The following is a 12,565-nucleotide window of genomic DNA, read 5'->3' as shown; positions in this document are numbered from 1 at the left end:
TAAAACATGGCTAAAGTTCACTTACATAAAAATTAAAAGTTCCCAGAAGGCAAAAAATACACCATAAGCAAACTCAAAAGATAAATGATAAATTAGGAGAAAATATTTTCAACATATATAAATATTTGTAAGATCAGACATAAATAAAAGATAAAAGGCAATTTATTTTTTAAAAAACCCAACCTTTGAGTGGGAGACAATGTCAAAAATCTTCTAGCAAAATGGGCAAAATACATGGAAAATTTGCAATTTACACTAAGATACAATGTACCCTTTTGGCAAGTGGAAATGCAAAGTGGTACAAGCTCTATAGAGGGTAATTTGGAATATTTAATAAAACTACATATGTATCTACCCTTCAATCTAGCAATTCAACATGTGGAAATATACATTGAAGGTTTATCTGTCTTTAAGCCTTGTTGATTTTATTTTGTTTAATATTGTAGCAGTTTGATATTATGTATTAATGTCAAAAAGAAAGATTATGTTTGTAAACTAGTCTGCTCCTCTGGGCATCATACCCTTTGATTGTACTAAGATCAAAGGTTTTGTGTTTACTTGATTAAATCAAGACGAGGGCTTTGATTCAACCATGTCAGTAGGGAGTGACTCAGGGTTGAGTCCCGCCCGCTTGGTGGGCTGATAGAAGCAGACAGTTAAGAAGACACACAGGGTGGCGCTGGGACGCGGGCATCGTGTCGGCCGCCGCCATGTCGACCGCCATGAATTTCGGGAAGAAGAGCTTCCAGCCACGGCCCCCAGGCAAGGGCAGCTTCCCGCTGGATCACTTCGGTGGAGAAACTCATAAAGTGTCTCCATGACAATAATTTCGAAAATGCTCTGTGCAGAAATGAATCGAAAAAATATTTAGAATGCAGAATGGAGAGGCAACTCGTGGCACAAGAACCCCTGGAAAAACTAGGATTTGGAGATTTGGTAGATGGAAAATCAGAAGGAAAAAAGAAATCTTAGTGGGAAGAAGACATTGGCCCGTGGAAGGGCGTCGCGTGTGGGAACACGCGCCCGGGCCTGCTCCTGAGGCCACAGCGGCCACGCGGCGTGACCGAGGGACGCTCCCGGGTGCTGGACGCGGCCGAGCAAAGCAGCGGCTCCCTTTGTGTCTCCGTCAGGGAACTGATCATCTTTTCAAACTCCCAGAATTATTTCCAAAAAGTATTATTCTTTTAGACCTTTTTCCCTAAGGGGTCACAAAGTTCACAGGGGGCTTGTGACGAGGTAAGAAGGCCCCACTAGTGTTCTGTTAGTAAGTGGGCACTGTTGGTGTCTCTAAGTGGTAATTTTGTATTATATTACTCGGAATAGGCTATTAACTAACGTGATAATGTGTTAAATTTCAAATTTAACAAATTTCAGGCTGTTTGCACAGATACTGTCAGAAAATAACTTTTCTTTTTTGTGTTTGTAAATATTCTGCCAACTTATTTCCTTCTTTTAGGAAGTGAAAAAGTTCTGGTTTTCTATATATTTGACTTCTTGAAATTTTCTGGTTATGCCTAGTATCTTTCTAATAAAAGGATCCTTTTTCTGTTTAAAAAAGAAGAAGACACACAGAAGAAGATATGGAAGAGGACAGAAATTGGTCAATTTGGTCCTACCATGTGACAGAAAGGAGAGGATTCAAACAGCTAAAGCCGCCAGAAGGGAAACAAGCCCTAGGCCACCTACAGCTGAGACTGGAAGAGGCTGGGCCCAGGAAGCCTTAAGAGGAAGAAGGAAGGAGGGACCAGGCAGACATCTTCTGCCATCTTGTTTCAACATGTGGCAAAGGACTTAAGGAGAAAGCAGCCTTGAGTTGGACTCTTGAGGCCTGGTAACTGTAAGCTTCTGCCCCAAATAAATACCCTTTATAAAAGCCAACAGGTTTCTGGTATTTTACATCAGCACCTCTTTGGCTGACTAATACAAATATGTAGAACATTAGCATACTTCCAGAATTAAAAAATACGATAAAAGGTGTATTCTGAAAAGTTCACCTCACCTATCCCTTACATCATTCCTATTCATTCCTTGTAGATAGCTTCATTTTTCACCTCATTTATTTTTCCTGTGTTTCTTTTGAAAAATATGCATCTATGTTATTTCCCTTTTTTCCTCACACAAAACTTATCACACTATATATTCTCTTTTGCACTTTACATTTTACTTTATGTGTATCCAAGAAATCATTCCACATCAAATCAGAGAGATTTTCTTTATTATTTTTACAACTGCATATGACTTCACTTTGTTTATGTACTACATACATTTAAAAATCATCTATGTTTGAGTATTTTGCAATTACAAATAATGCCACAATGGATACATGCAATTGAATAAATAAATAAATGGGAGAGAAGAGCTAAATCTTCCTTAAAGGAAAATTCCAAATAATTTATATAGCTATTCCACCCTCAAGGAGGAGAAGTATAACTACCTACTCATTAAGTGTGGACTGTGCATAGAGATTTCCCTCCAAAGAGTACAGTGTAGAAGAGGAAAGAAAAAGGAGCAATTTCACTGTGGAAAAGCCTGATAAACATTACTTCAGACAGGCGATCAAGGTCAACACCAACAGCCATGATATGATGTGGTAAGAATGGCACTTCACCTCTGTGGTCTTCCACCCAAATACACATCACCCCAGTATAATCATGAGCAAAACATCAGACATTTCCCACTTGAGGAACATTCTACAAAAAACCTGACCAGTCCTTCTCAAAACTGCCAAGCACATAAAAAACAAGACAAGTAAGGGGGATCCTAAGAACACGTAACACTAGGTATAATATGGTATCCTGGATGGGATCCTGGAACAGAAAAAAAAACTTTAGAAATAAATTGAGGAAATATAAAATAACGTGTGGATTTTAATTAATAATAGTGTGTCAGTACTGGTTCATTAATTGGATGTATCTGCCATCCTAATGTAAGATGTTAAAAGGGGAAATGGCATGGGGTACATGGGAACTCTGTACAAGCTTCACAGTTTTTCTGTTAATTTAAAACTACTCTAAAATTAAAAGTTTTTATTAAAATAACGAAAGACCAATGAATTAGAGTCCCAGTGAGATCAAAGGTTTGTTGGAGTCTACTAAAGGTAAGAAGAAGAAAAGTCAAGTCTCACAACACATTTAATTCAATTACATATTTGAATTTTATGCTATGGAAATTCAGGGTATATTGTGAAAAGTCAAACTTTGAATATTTAATTTTCAAATATAAGAATCTATTATCTTAAAAAGTACTTTGGTTTGTCCTATTTAATGAAAATAGTAATACCTACCTATTTCCACATCAATTGCTATTATGAAATTGCTATTTGTGAAAATATTTATTGTCGTTTAGAATGAATTATAGGCCCTGTTACTAAGACCCCAACTTTCTAAGAAACTACTTCACCTCTATGATCTTCGAGATCCTTAAGCCTGTCTTCCCTCTACAGTAACCCCTCCTGCTCAGGTACCATTAACCTCTCCTAAGTTCTCTCAGGAACCTTATCTGTGTCTCTTTTATAATATCTTAAACATTCTTCCTTTACTACAGTGATTGGGAACCTAATCTTCTCTACTAGAAAAAGGGAAATGCCTCGAGTTCCATGAGAACTTAGACCATGATTTCTCCATTTATCCACCAAAGTTCCTCAAAGAGTATAGTATGACCTAAATAACTGTTTTTTAGGTTTTTGAATTGAGTTTAAAAGTAAGTAATAAAAATCAAACAGTATGATTTACTTCTTATCCCTTGGCTATAAAACAAAACTTAATAGCCAGAGAAAATTCTCTATTGATAAATAAATGCTACTTGTCATCTAAATAGAATATTAAGCTTCTGAAAGGTAGCTTCTACTCTTACCCTTTTTATTCCTGAGGTACAAAAGGTAGGCATTCAACATATGTTTATTAAGAAAATGAATGGATGAGTGAGTGGACAAATTTTTATGAACATAGTAAACTTTCAGGTACATCCTTAAAGCAAGGTCAAATATATTACAATTTTTATTCATACAGCACAGACATTAGCCAGGATAGAAGGTAGAATTTGAAATTTGAGCCAAGCAAGAATCAGTAGAAAAAAGGATTCTCATTGGCTAAGATAATAAAGGAAAGCATGTTTGGTGATAACCCAGCAGCTAAGAGCAATTTCAAGAAAGAGTTATTAGTTCATCCAATTTTGACATTCATTCATTTAAAAATAACTAAGTGGCTGGTATGCATAGCCCAGAACAGTGTTTCTCAACCTTTTTTTTTTTTTCATTATTGCTTCCCCCCTCACACACACACACAAAAGAGCAATCAAACTTTTTTTTCCTTAATTGCATCCCCACCATGAAGTTTTAGCATCACAGATACACTGTGTCTTTTTTTGTACAGTAGGTGTATCTGTGCTATATACAGGTGAAAAAAGTAAGATTATTTTTCTGGCCCCCAAAAGTGAGTTTCTATCCTTTCATTGAGCGTGCATGGTCTTTGAGTTTAGAATGTTTCTCAAATTAGATTCCAAAAAGGGGTTCTAGGAGGACTGAGAAAGTATTTTTAAGAAGGGTCCATTACCAAGCATGATGAGGAAGTTAATCTGTCAGCTTGGCTAGGTTATGACGTCCATTTGTCTGGTCAAGCAAGCACCAGCCTGCTTGTTACTGTGAGGATATTTCATGGATTTAAATCATCAGTGAGTTGATTGCATCTCTGGCTGATTATATCTACAATCAACAAAGGAGATTGCCTTCAGTAATGAGGAAAGTCTCATCCAATCAGTTGAAGGCCTTAATGGGAGAATTGGTTATTTCAGAAGTCAGAAAAAAAATTTTCTCTTTGCTTCAGCCTGCCAGCTTCTTCTGGGGACTCATTGAAACCTTCATCAGAGTTGCCAGCTTGCAGCCTGCCCTATGGAATTCAGACTTGCCAATCCCCATTGTCATGCGAGCTACTTCCTATATTAAATCTCTAAATATTAACATAAATATATGTATATATCCTGTCAGTAATCTCCTAATTAAAAGGAAGGGGAGGGGAGGGGGAGGGGGAGGGGGAGGGGAGGGAAGGGAAGGGAAGGGAAGAAAAGAAAAAAAGAAAGACCCTGTCAGTTCTGTTTCTCTGGAGAATCTTAACTAATATACCAAGTTTAAGCAACACTGGTCTAAAAATCTAAATATTGCAAGTGTCTTTGGTATTACACTGTCTTAACCTAAGTCCTTTATGTCAATCAGATATTTCCATGTGTTTATCTCACAGTGTGACTTTATCAATGAATTTCTGCTTCTTCATATTATAATAATGGCACCATGTTATTAGAGGTAATATAGTCCAAATCACTCCTTTCACAATTAAAGAGACTGAGCATTGGAAAGGTTATGTGTCATTCACAAGAAAACATAGCTAGCATTGGAAAGGTTATGTGTCATTCACAAGAAAACATAGCTAGTTAGAGGCACACATGGGTCCATATCTTAGCTAAAATGAAATTGGGATTTTAGGTATTGCTGTTGCTGGGTTTTGTTGTTGTTTTGTTTTATTTTGCTTTCTACTACATTACATTACTTTTCTAGAATATTAAAGGTTTGGGTCCCTTCCATGTAACCACAGCTATGTGGATTTGGTCTGTGTCAAGTTGCTTATCAAATTGTGATACATGGGAAAACTTTCTATATAATTTATTATAAAAATGGCATTATTTCTTGAACAAAGATTGTTGAATGGTTTGTACCAATTAAAAATTACCTTCAAAACTAATTTCAAAAGGTAGCAAGAATAGTGGAATCTGAGCAATGAAATTCTGAGTAATATAAAATTAAGTTCTGGAATGTGTTTTGTACAGAAAACACTTTCTTTTTACTGTTACTCAAAAGCTGAGTTGCTTTCTGATACTCATTATATAAATGTGGAAAAGAAGAACATAACTGGAAAATAATTATTCTCCCAGTTGTATTATTTTTTAAATTATTGTCAGAATTATAATGTAGACTGAATTAGAGATGAATATCTTCAATAATACAAAATCAACATAAGACCTAGTTCAAATGATATTACAAAATTGAGAATGAAGTAATGAAAGACAATTTACTGAAAGCTGGATGCTTCAGTAAAAATTTATAATTGTTCATATTGTTGCTGTAGTTTAAAAGAAAAAAATAGATAACCAAAAATTTGCATTTATTTCAGGTCACTTCAGTGGAACTTAATAAAAAAGCTCCCTCCTGATGGTTTCAAGAACTACCATGATCTTCAGAAGCTGTAAGGAAAAATTTAATTCCAGTAATGAATTTTAACCAGAATTTTTTGGCATAGCTGTGTCTTCCCATTCTGGGGTTACCAACACTGCACCACTACTAAAAAATTCCCTGAAGAGGGATTAGACTTAAATAGTGGTACTGCCAGGCCACAGTTTTCCTGAGTAGTTCTTGAAGCCATTCTAGAAAAATCTCAGATGCCTTAGCCCAGAGAAACTAGAGCATGCGTACTGTGCTTACTTCTACCATACTCCCCCAAAATGGAGATACTCAGGAGTTTTTACTCTCTGCCGTAGCCGGGATTGCCTCAATGCCCACTTTAGAGAAAGAGGTAATGATCTTTTGTTAGATCCGCCATCATGGTTACCTAGTGACGATTTTTTTTTCATATGTTTGCAAATTCAGTATCCTCCTAAAGTAGCAAATCATTGTGGTTTGAAACCTCTGATCAGGTTGTTTTGGGACTTGACTCCGTTTTCATATTTGCCTTGTTTGTTGAGTTTTCTTTTTACCTCAAACTGTATCTGACATAATAGCTTCCCTTCACCTTAGGGTCCTGGACTCTCAAAATCCTCAATAGGCTAGGGATATTTATTTGTTACTTTGATCAACTTTGTGACTTAAATTGTCATGTGGTTGAACTATTGGGTTTAAATATGCTATGCCTAAATCACACTGTGTAGAAAAAGTATCAGAATTCCTCATTTCATTTTCATTCCTGTATTAGTTTTAGTTTGACTTTTACACTAGAAGAAAAAAATAATTTATTCCATTTGATGAAATACTCTGAAAACTGAGAAAAAACTCTAATGGAAATTACTTTTCTGAACCTTACTCTGAACATGTATTTCCAATTAATAAAAAAGAATGTTTCCCAATCAGCCCTGATAGAAAAGCTTTAAGATGATACTTATTTATTCTATTTTCTAATTTCTGGAGTATGAAGAATTTTTCTGAACTATACCACCACCTTCTGTCTACATATTTAAAAGGTGTTAGGACTGTGATTAAAATGCCAGAATAACAGGTTTACACAACACACTAGTTTAGCTTTGTTGCACAATAAAAACTGAACAAAATTACTGACCAGCCAACCAATAAAATGATCAAAACAGCCAAATTTAGAAAGCTTTTCCTGATGGGTGACTAAAGATTTAGCTTAACTCAACCTCCAGATAATGCAGTCAATTGCTTAGTAGATCATTACAATAGTTAAAAAATAATAATAAATACCTGTTAAAGTCTTTCTACATATTAGTGAGAAAGATGCATTTTCCCACTATGGGATTGGGTCCACAGCATATTCTGTGAAATTGTAGATACTAATTAACATAGTAATATTTTACAATCAAAGTTAGATTCTATTGCATGTTGGAGAAATAGGGCATCTCTTTTAATCAAAATTTCTAATGAATACTTCTTTCATTTCTTTATTTTTCTCTTACTGCTCCTAAAATTTATAAAAGATTGTATAAAAACTCAGGATACACTAAAGGAAGATAATGACCTTCACTCAGAATAAGAAGCCAGCCCTTACTTTATTGTTCTCCACAACCTGGGGCAAGTACACATAGAAGTACAAAACTTTACCTGGCTGCAATTGATGCAATTGCCTGTGCTATGGTATTTATTTCCTTTGGCCTCCTGTTAACACAAGGGCAAACTTCCAGTATTTCTTTACTTAACTATGTAAGCCTGCATTCTTGTCTTGACATTCCAATCTAATTTATATTTTTTTAATCCTGATTCTTTTTATTTATATTTTTCTCTTTTGTCATATATACTTATGAGCTGCTTAAAAAACTTTTTGGAACAATGCTAGGGATATAAATTAAGAAAGTTGAAGTTGACTTGCTTGGCAGATTTATGATTTATGATTAACAGACATTTAAGACATTAAATATACCACATCTGTAGTTCTGCTAGCACTGTGTTAAGCACTTACAAGTTTGAAGAATTATAGCAGGGAATATGTAAGTCTGGTTTCTAGGCCTGTCTGATGAGTGAGTCGTTGCAATGCATTAAAGCTGTATTACTAGAAAATTCAAATATTTATTTTTAGCTATGTTATGTTTGCTTCTGTAACTAGACTTTGTAAATAAAAGCCATTCTAATTATACATGATTTCTATACCAAAATAAAGTTACATGAATATCCAGTTTTACTAAATTATTTCATTCTGTTTACTTTTCAATAATCATTTTCACAGGTACTTGCAAAACAATGAAATTAGGTCTGTATCCATATATGCTTTCAGAGGACTGTACAGTCTCACTAAACTGTAAGTACCAGTGCCAATGAATTTGTCCATTTCCCTTATGGTCTCATTCCACGTAGGCCCTCCTGCTTGCAGCAGTGGCCAGGAGGTGTGCAAGTAGTATTGGAGGGGCAGTATAGCAGAGTGACCAACAACATGGGGATTTTGAGTCAGGCCAGGGTCTGAATCCAGTGACTTCATCACTTACTAGGTGTGTGACCTTGAGCTATTTACTCTTCCTTTCTAAGCAGTAGTTCTCTCTACTGTAAAATATGAAGAACAATGGTACCCACCTCAAAGGCTGTTATAAGAACTAAATGAAAAACTCAAAGGTAAGCGTGGCACACAGTAAGAACTCGACAGACGTTAGCCAGGATGACAGGAATGGTTATTGAATGAACATAATCAAAGTATAAAAAGTCTTATGATAATTAACATTTTTGAAGGAGAGCATCCAAAGACTTTCCCAGTTATTTTTCCCATTAAGCCTGCTTCAGGAATTTTTTTTTAGGAGGTATTGGGGATTGAACCCAGAACCTCATACATGGGAAGCAGGTGCTCAAACCACTGAGCTATGCCTACTCCCCAGTAAAGCTTTTTAAAATTATTTTTCTCAAAGTTCCATTTCATTGAGGTCTACCAAGCAGTTGAACCCAAACCCAACCTCTTACAAGAAGTTACCAAATGGAAATATAACCAAAAAATACATAAACAACTCTCTGTATTTCCCATTCTGTCCCATTTTCTGTCCTAACTCAAGAAATTCATTCCTTTCAGATTCCTAGCTTGTGATATCAGAGTTTGGTATCGAGTCAGGAAGGCCCCATATTTATTTACTAGATAAATGGAAAGAGGCCACAAGGAGACTCAGAGCTTTAATTGTAACCACTTGGCTGTGTTTTATCCCCTTGTGTCCTGTCTCTGTTCTTTTGTGTCTTACCAAACTACCAAAGTCACTTTTGGACTCATTATCATCAGAGTCCTGACTTCCTTTTTCTCCAACCCCCATGAACTTATTTAAAACTTGCTAAACAGCCTTTGCTTGGCTTAAGGTTCAAAAGAATTGGAGGAAACCCTTGCAAGTTGGTACAGAATTAGAAGTAAATTTAAAAGTGATCTCCATCTACTTTCATGGATATTTTTTTCATAACCCTGGAATATTGTTTGGGTGTTAAAGATGTCACATAGCTTTGGGTTTTTTAATAAATAGTCACTAAATACCTGTTCTTCATTCATCCATAAATATTCATTAACCCTTGGTGTGCAAGTTCCCCAGCTAGACACCATGGGGCACAGAAAGATAGATCAGTCATGCTCTTTCAAGCAGCTTACACCTACAGTTTTGGGTGGAGCTCTGTACAATCCCTAGGGGAAAGCCATGCCCCTTACTCTCTGGAATCCAAGGTGGGGAAAACAATACCAACATATATCCTACAATTTGGGAACAATTAAAGAGGTTTCTTAATTAAGTTCTAGAACTACATTGTTCAAACCAAAACTGCTATTATGATTCACTGTAAGGAGTAATCATTTTGGATCCAGAGCAGTGAAGGATGGTTTTGGAAAATAAGTAGGGCTGTGCTAAACAGATGAGCATAGGATGCGGGGGTGAATCAAATACCTTTTAGGAGGAGGGGGTCTATTGGCTTTTAAGGGAGCTCCCTGAAGTGTTCATGGGAGCTGTGGAAGCTATTCCTTACCCCATTCTGTGTGAAATTGGGGCTCCAGGGTTATAAGGAAGTGACCTTAGCATGGTGCATCATTCCTTGCTTACCTCTTGGAAAACGCCAAACATGGCAGGGGAGGGAGGATTTCTGACAGGGGAAATTCTCCATGATGTCAATTCTAAGGTCTGTAAGAATGGAGAAAAGAGAGAAATCATTGTGATCCAAACATCAGTGGAAGTGAAATTTGAAATTCAAATGCATCCCTGTGAATCATAGGCAGAGAGGAAAAAAGAGGAAAGAAATTGGAGTGGGAGGTATGAGCAGATACATTGTTATAATATGTAGTGAGTGCTTATGACATGCCAGGCTATGATATGCCCATGTTTATGACATGCATCTCGCCAAATTTTACAACTCTATGAAATAGGTGCTGATAAGATCCCCATTTTAGAGCTAGGCAATATGAAACTTACAGAAGTTAATTAGTTTATTCAAGTCACACTGTTACTAAGTATCAGAACCAGGAACCAAACTGTCTGATAGCAGATTTAGTGCAATGAATCACTACTTGAAAGCGATTAAGATAGGAATGAACATGGCAGGAAGAGGAGATCCACACAATAGATCAGAGAGTTTGTTCACTTTGCAGAAAAATGGGAAGTAAAGTTGGGTAGTAGGACCAAACCATTTTCCAGAACAGGTCCCTGCGTACCTCCCAGCTTTATCTCCTGCTTCTCCTACGGCATAGCATGAGGAGGCCAAACTGATTACCTGGTGCTCCCTGAACTTGTCACTCTGTCTTACACCTGCCGCTTTAACATAAAGCTATTTCCTCTGCCTAGACTAACTCCCACCCATTCTTTGTTTTCTTCATCCAAGACTCTTCTCAATCTTGCCTCCTTTAGCAAAGAATCCCTGTCTTCTCACTCCTCCATGCTCTGCAGTTCCCACACCCATCAGAGTCAGGGGCTTCCCCCTCTGGAGTGCCAGAGCAGCCATACGTTATAAATTCATCTCTTGTCTTTGTTGCTATAATAAGCTGTCTCCCCTCGAGACTCTAAGCCACTCAGAGAACACCATGGCATACCTAGCACAGTGCCATAGAATAGTAACTCAAACAATTTGACATAATTAAATAGATGAGCAAATAAATAGATTAATCAATTCATTAGTTGATTATGAAAAAATTAAATACTGGGCTTGATAAGGCAAATGGCAAGAAACTTTGATTCAAAGGCAGGGAAATGACATGATGATAAAGACACATAAGAAAATTTAAGATGGATGATTTTTTTTTTTACTTATTGTAAGATGTTAAGAAGGTACAAATTTGTTCTATTTATTTCTTCTTTTTTTCAGGTATCTCAGTTACAACAGAATAACTTTTTTGAAACCTGGTGTTTTTGAAGATCTCCACAGACTAGAATGGCTGTATGTTTTATTCATATGCATTTTAATATGTTAGTTTTTATGTTCAAAAATATATAAATGAATCCATTTTTTCTTCTGGATGGCAGGATAATTGAAGATAATCACCTCAGTCGAATTTCCCCACTAACATTTTATGGACTGAATTCTCTTATTCTCTTGTAAGTACTAAACTAAAGCAAATATTTCATTTGAAAGAAAAAAGCATGAATAAAAATTACTGCTTTAAGTTCAATACATTAAATGTGGAATTGTTAAAACCCCTAAAGTTGTTTTCAGCTGAAAACCGTTTTTCACCGTATTCTCTAAGGCTCTTTTGTAGTTTTGAGAATTTGAGCGATTGTATAAGGCCTTCTAACCCTAGAATGTCAACCCACTGAACACAGCCTCACTACTGTAGTTTATTGAAATATTTTTAAGCCAACCATCACTATCCCATGTTAATCTTGATAAAGAAAAATAACATTCATTTCAAGTTGCCTTCTTTCCACTACTTATTGTTGAAGAGCACGGACTTTATTTCAGCTACTAGCATGGCTGCTTCCTCTAATATGATAACTAAAACTTGTCAAAATTTTATGACTAATAAGCTCTTACACGTAGCAGAACTTACACTGAAGAAATTAGAGAACAACTAAGTAGCTTTTAATAGTTTCATGCAAATGTTGATAATACCACATTTGACTGAAGATGAGAAAACAACCAGAAGAATGTGTCTTCCTTTTTTTTCTTTTCTTTTTCAGAGTACTGATGAATAATGCCCTGACCCATCTGCCTGATAAACCTCTTTGTCAGCACATGCCAAGACTACATTGGCTGTAAGTTGCTCTATCATTTTTATAAAAGAAGTCAACTAACTTTTCTATTTTGCCTAGTTCATTTTAGATATCAGCTTTTTTGTATAAAGTTCAGTTTATATTACATTTATTCAAATTACTTTAGCATGATTTTTATTGTATTCCCATTACCTAAACTAACTCTCCCAAA

General features: G+C 36.0%; 1 protein-coding gene across 8 annotated transcripts in view; it reads left to right on the top strand.

Moving 5' to 3' along the window:
* The window catches only part of RXFP1 (relaxin family peptide receptor 1), a 133,811-nt gene that overhangs the window by 89,333 nt on the left and 31,913 nt on the right, over positions 1–12,565 (top strand). For all 8 annotated transcript variants that reach the window (XR_011648462.1, XR_011648464.1, XM_023586666.3 and 5 more), the window contains 5 exons: positions 6,159–6,230; positions 8,436–8,507; positions 11,510–11,581; positions 11,668–11,739; positions 12,322–12,396. Coding sequence is in view for 6 of the 8 variants with exons in the window: in XM_023586666.3 (XP_023442434.1) it covers positions 6,159–6,230; positions 8,436–8,507; positions 11,510–11,581; positions 11,668–11,739; positions 12,322–12,396 (363 nt within the window). In the remaining 2 variants the exon portion in view is untranslated. The remainder of the gene's footprint in view (positions 1–6,158; positions 6,231–8,435; positions 8,508–11,509; positions 11,582–11,667; positions 11,740–12,321; positions 12,397–12,565) is intronic.

Source organism: Dasypus novemcinctus, chromosome 1 (genome assembly GCF_030445035.2).
Source record: "Dasypus novemcinctus isolate mDasNov1 chromosome 1, mDasNov1.1.hap2, whole genome shotgun sequence".
Taxonomy (NCBI): domain Eukaryota; kingdom Metazoa; phylum Chordata; class Mammalia; order Cingulata; family Dasypodidae; genus Dasypus; species Dasypus novemcinctus.
This window is presented reverse-complemented; position numbering and strand designations above follow the sequence as displayed.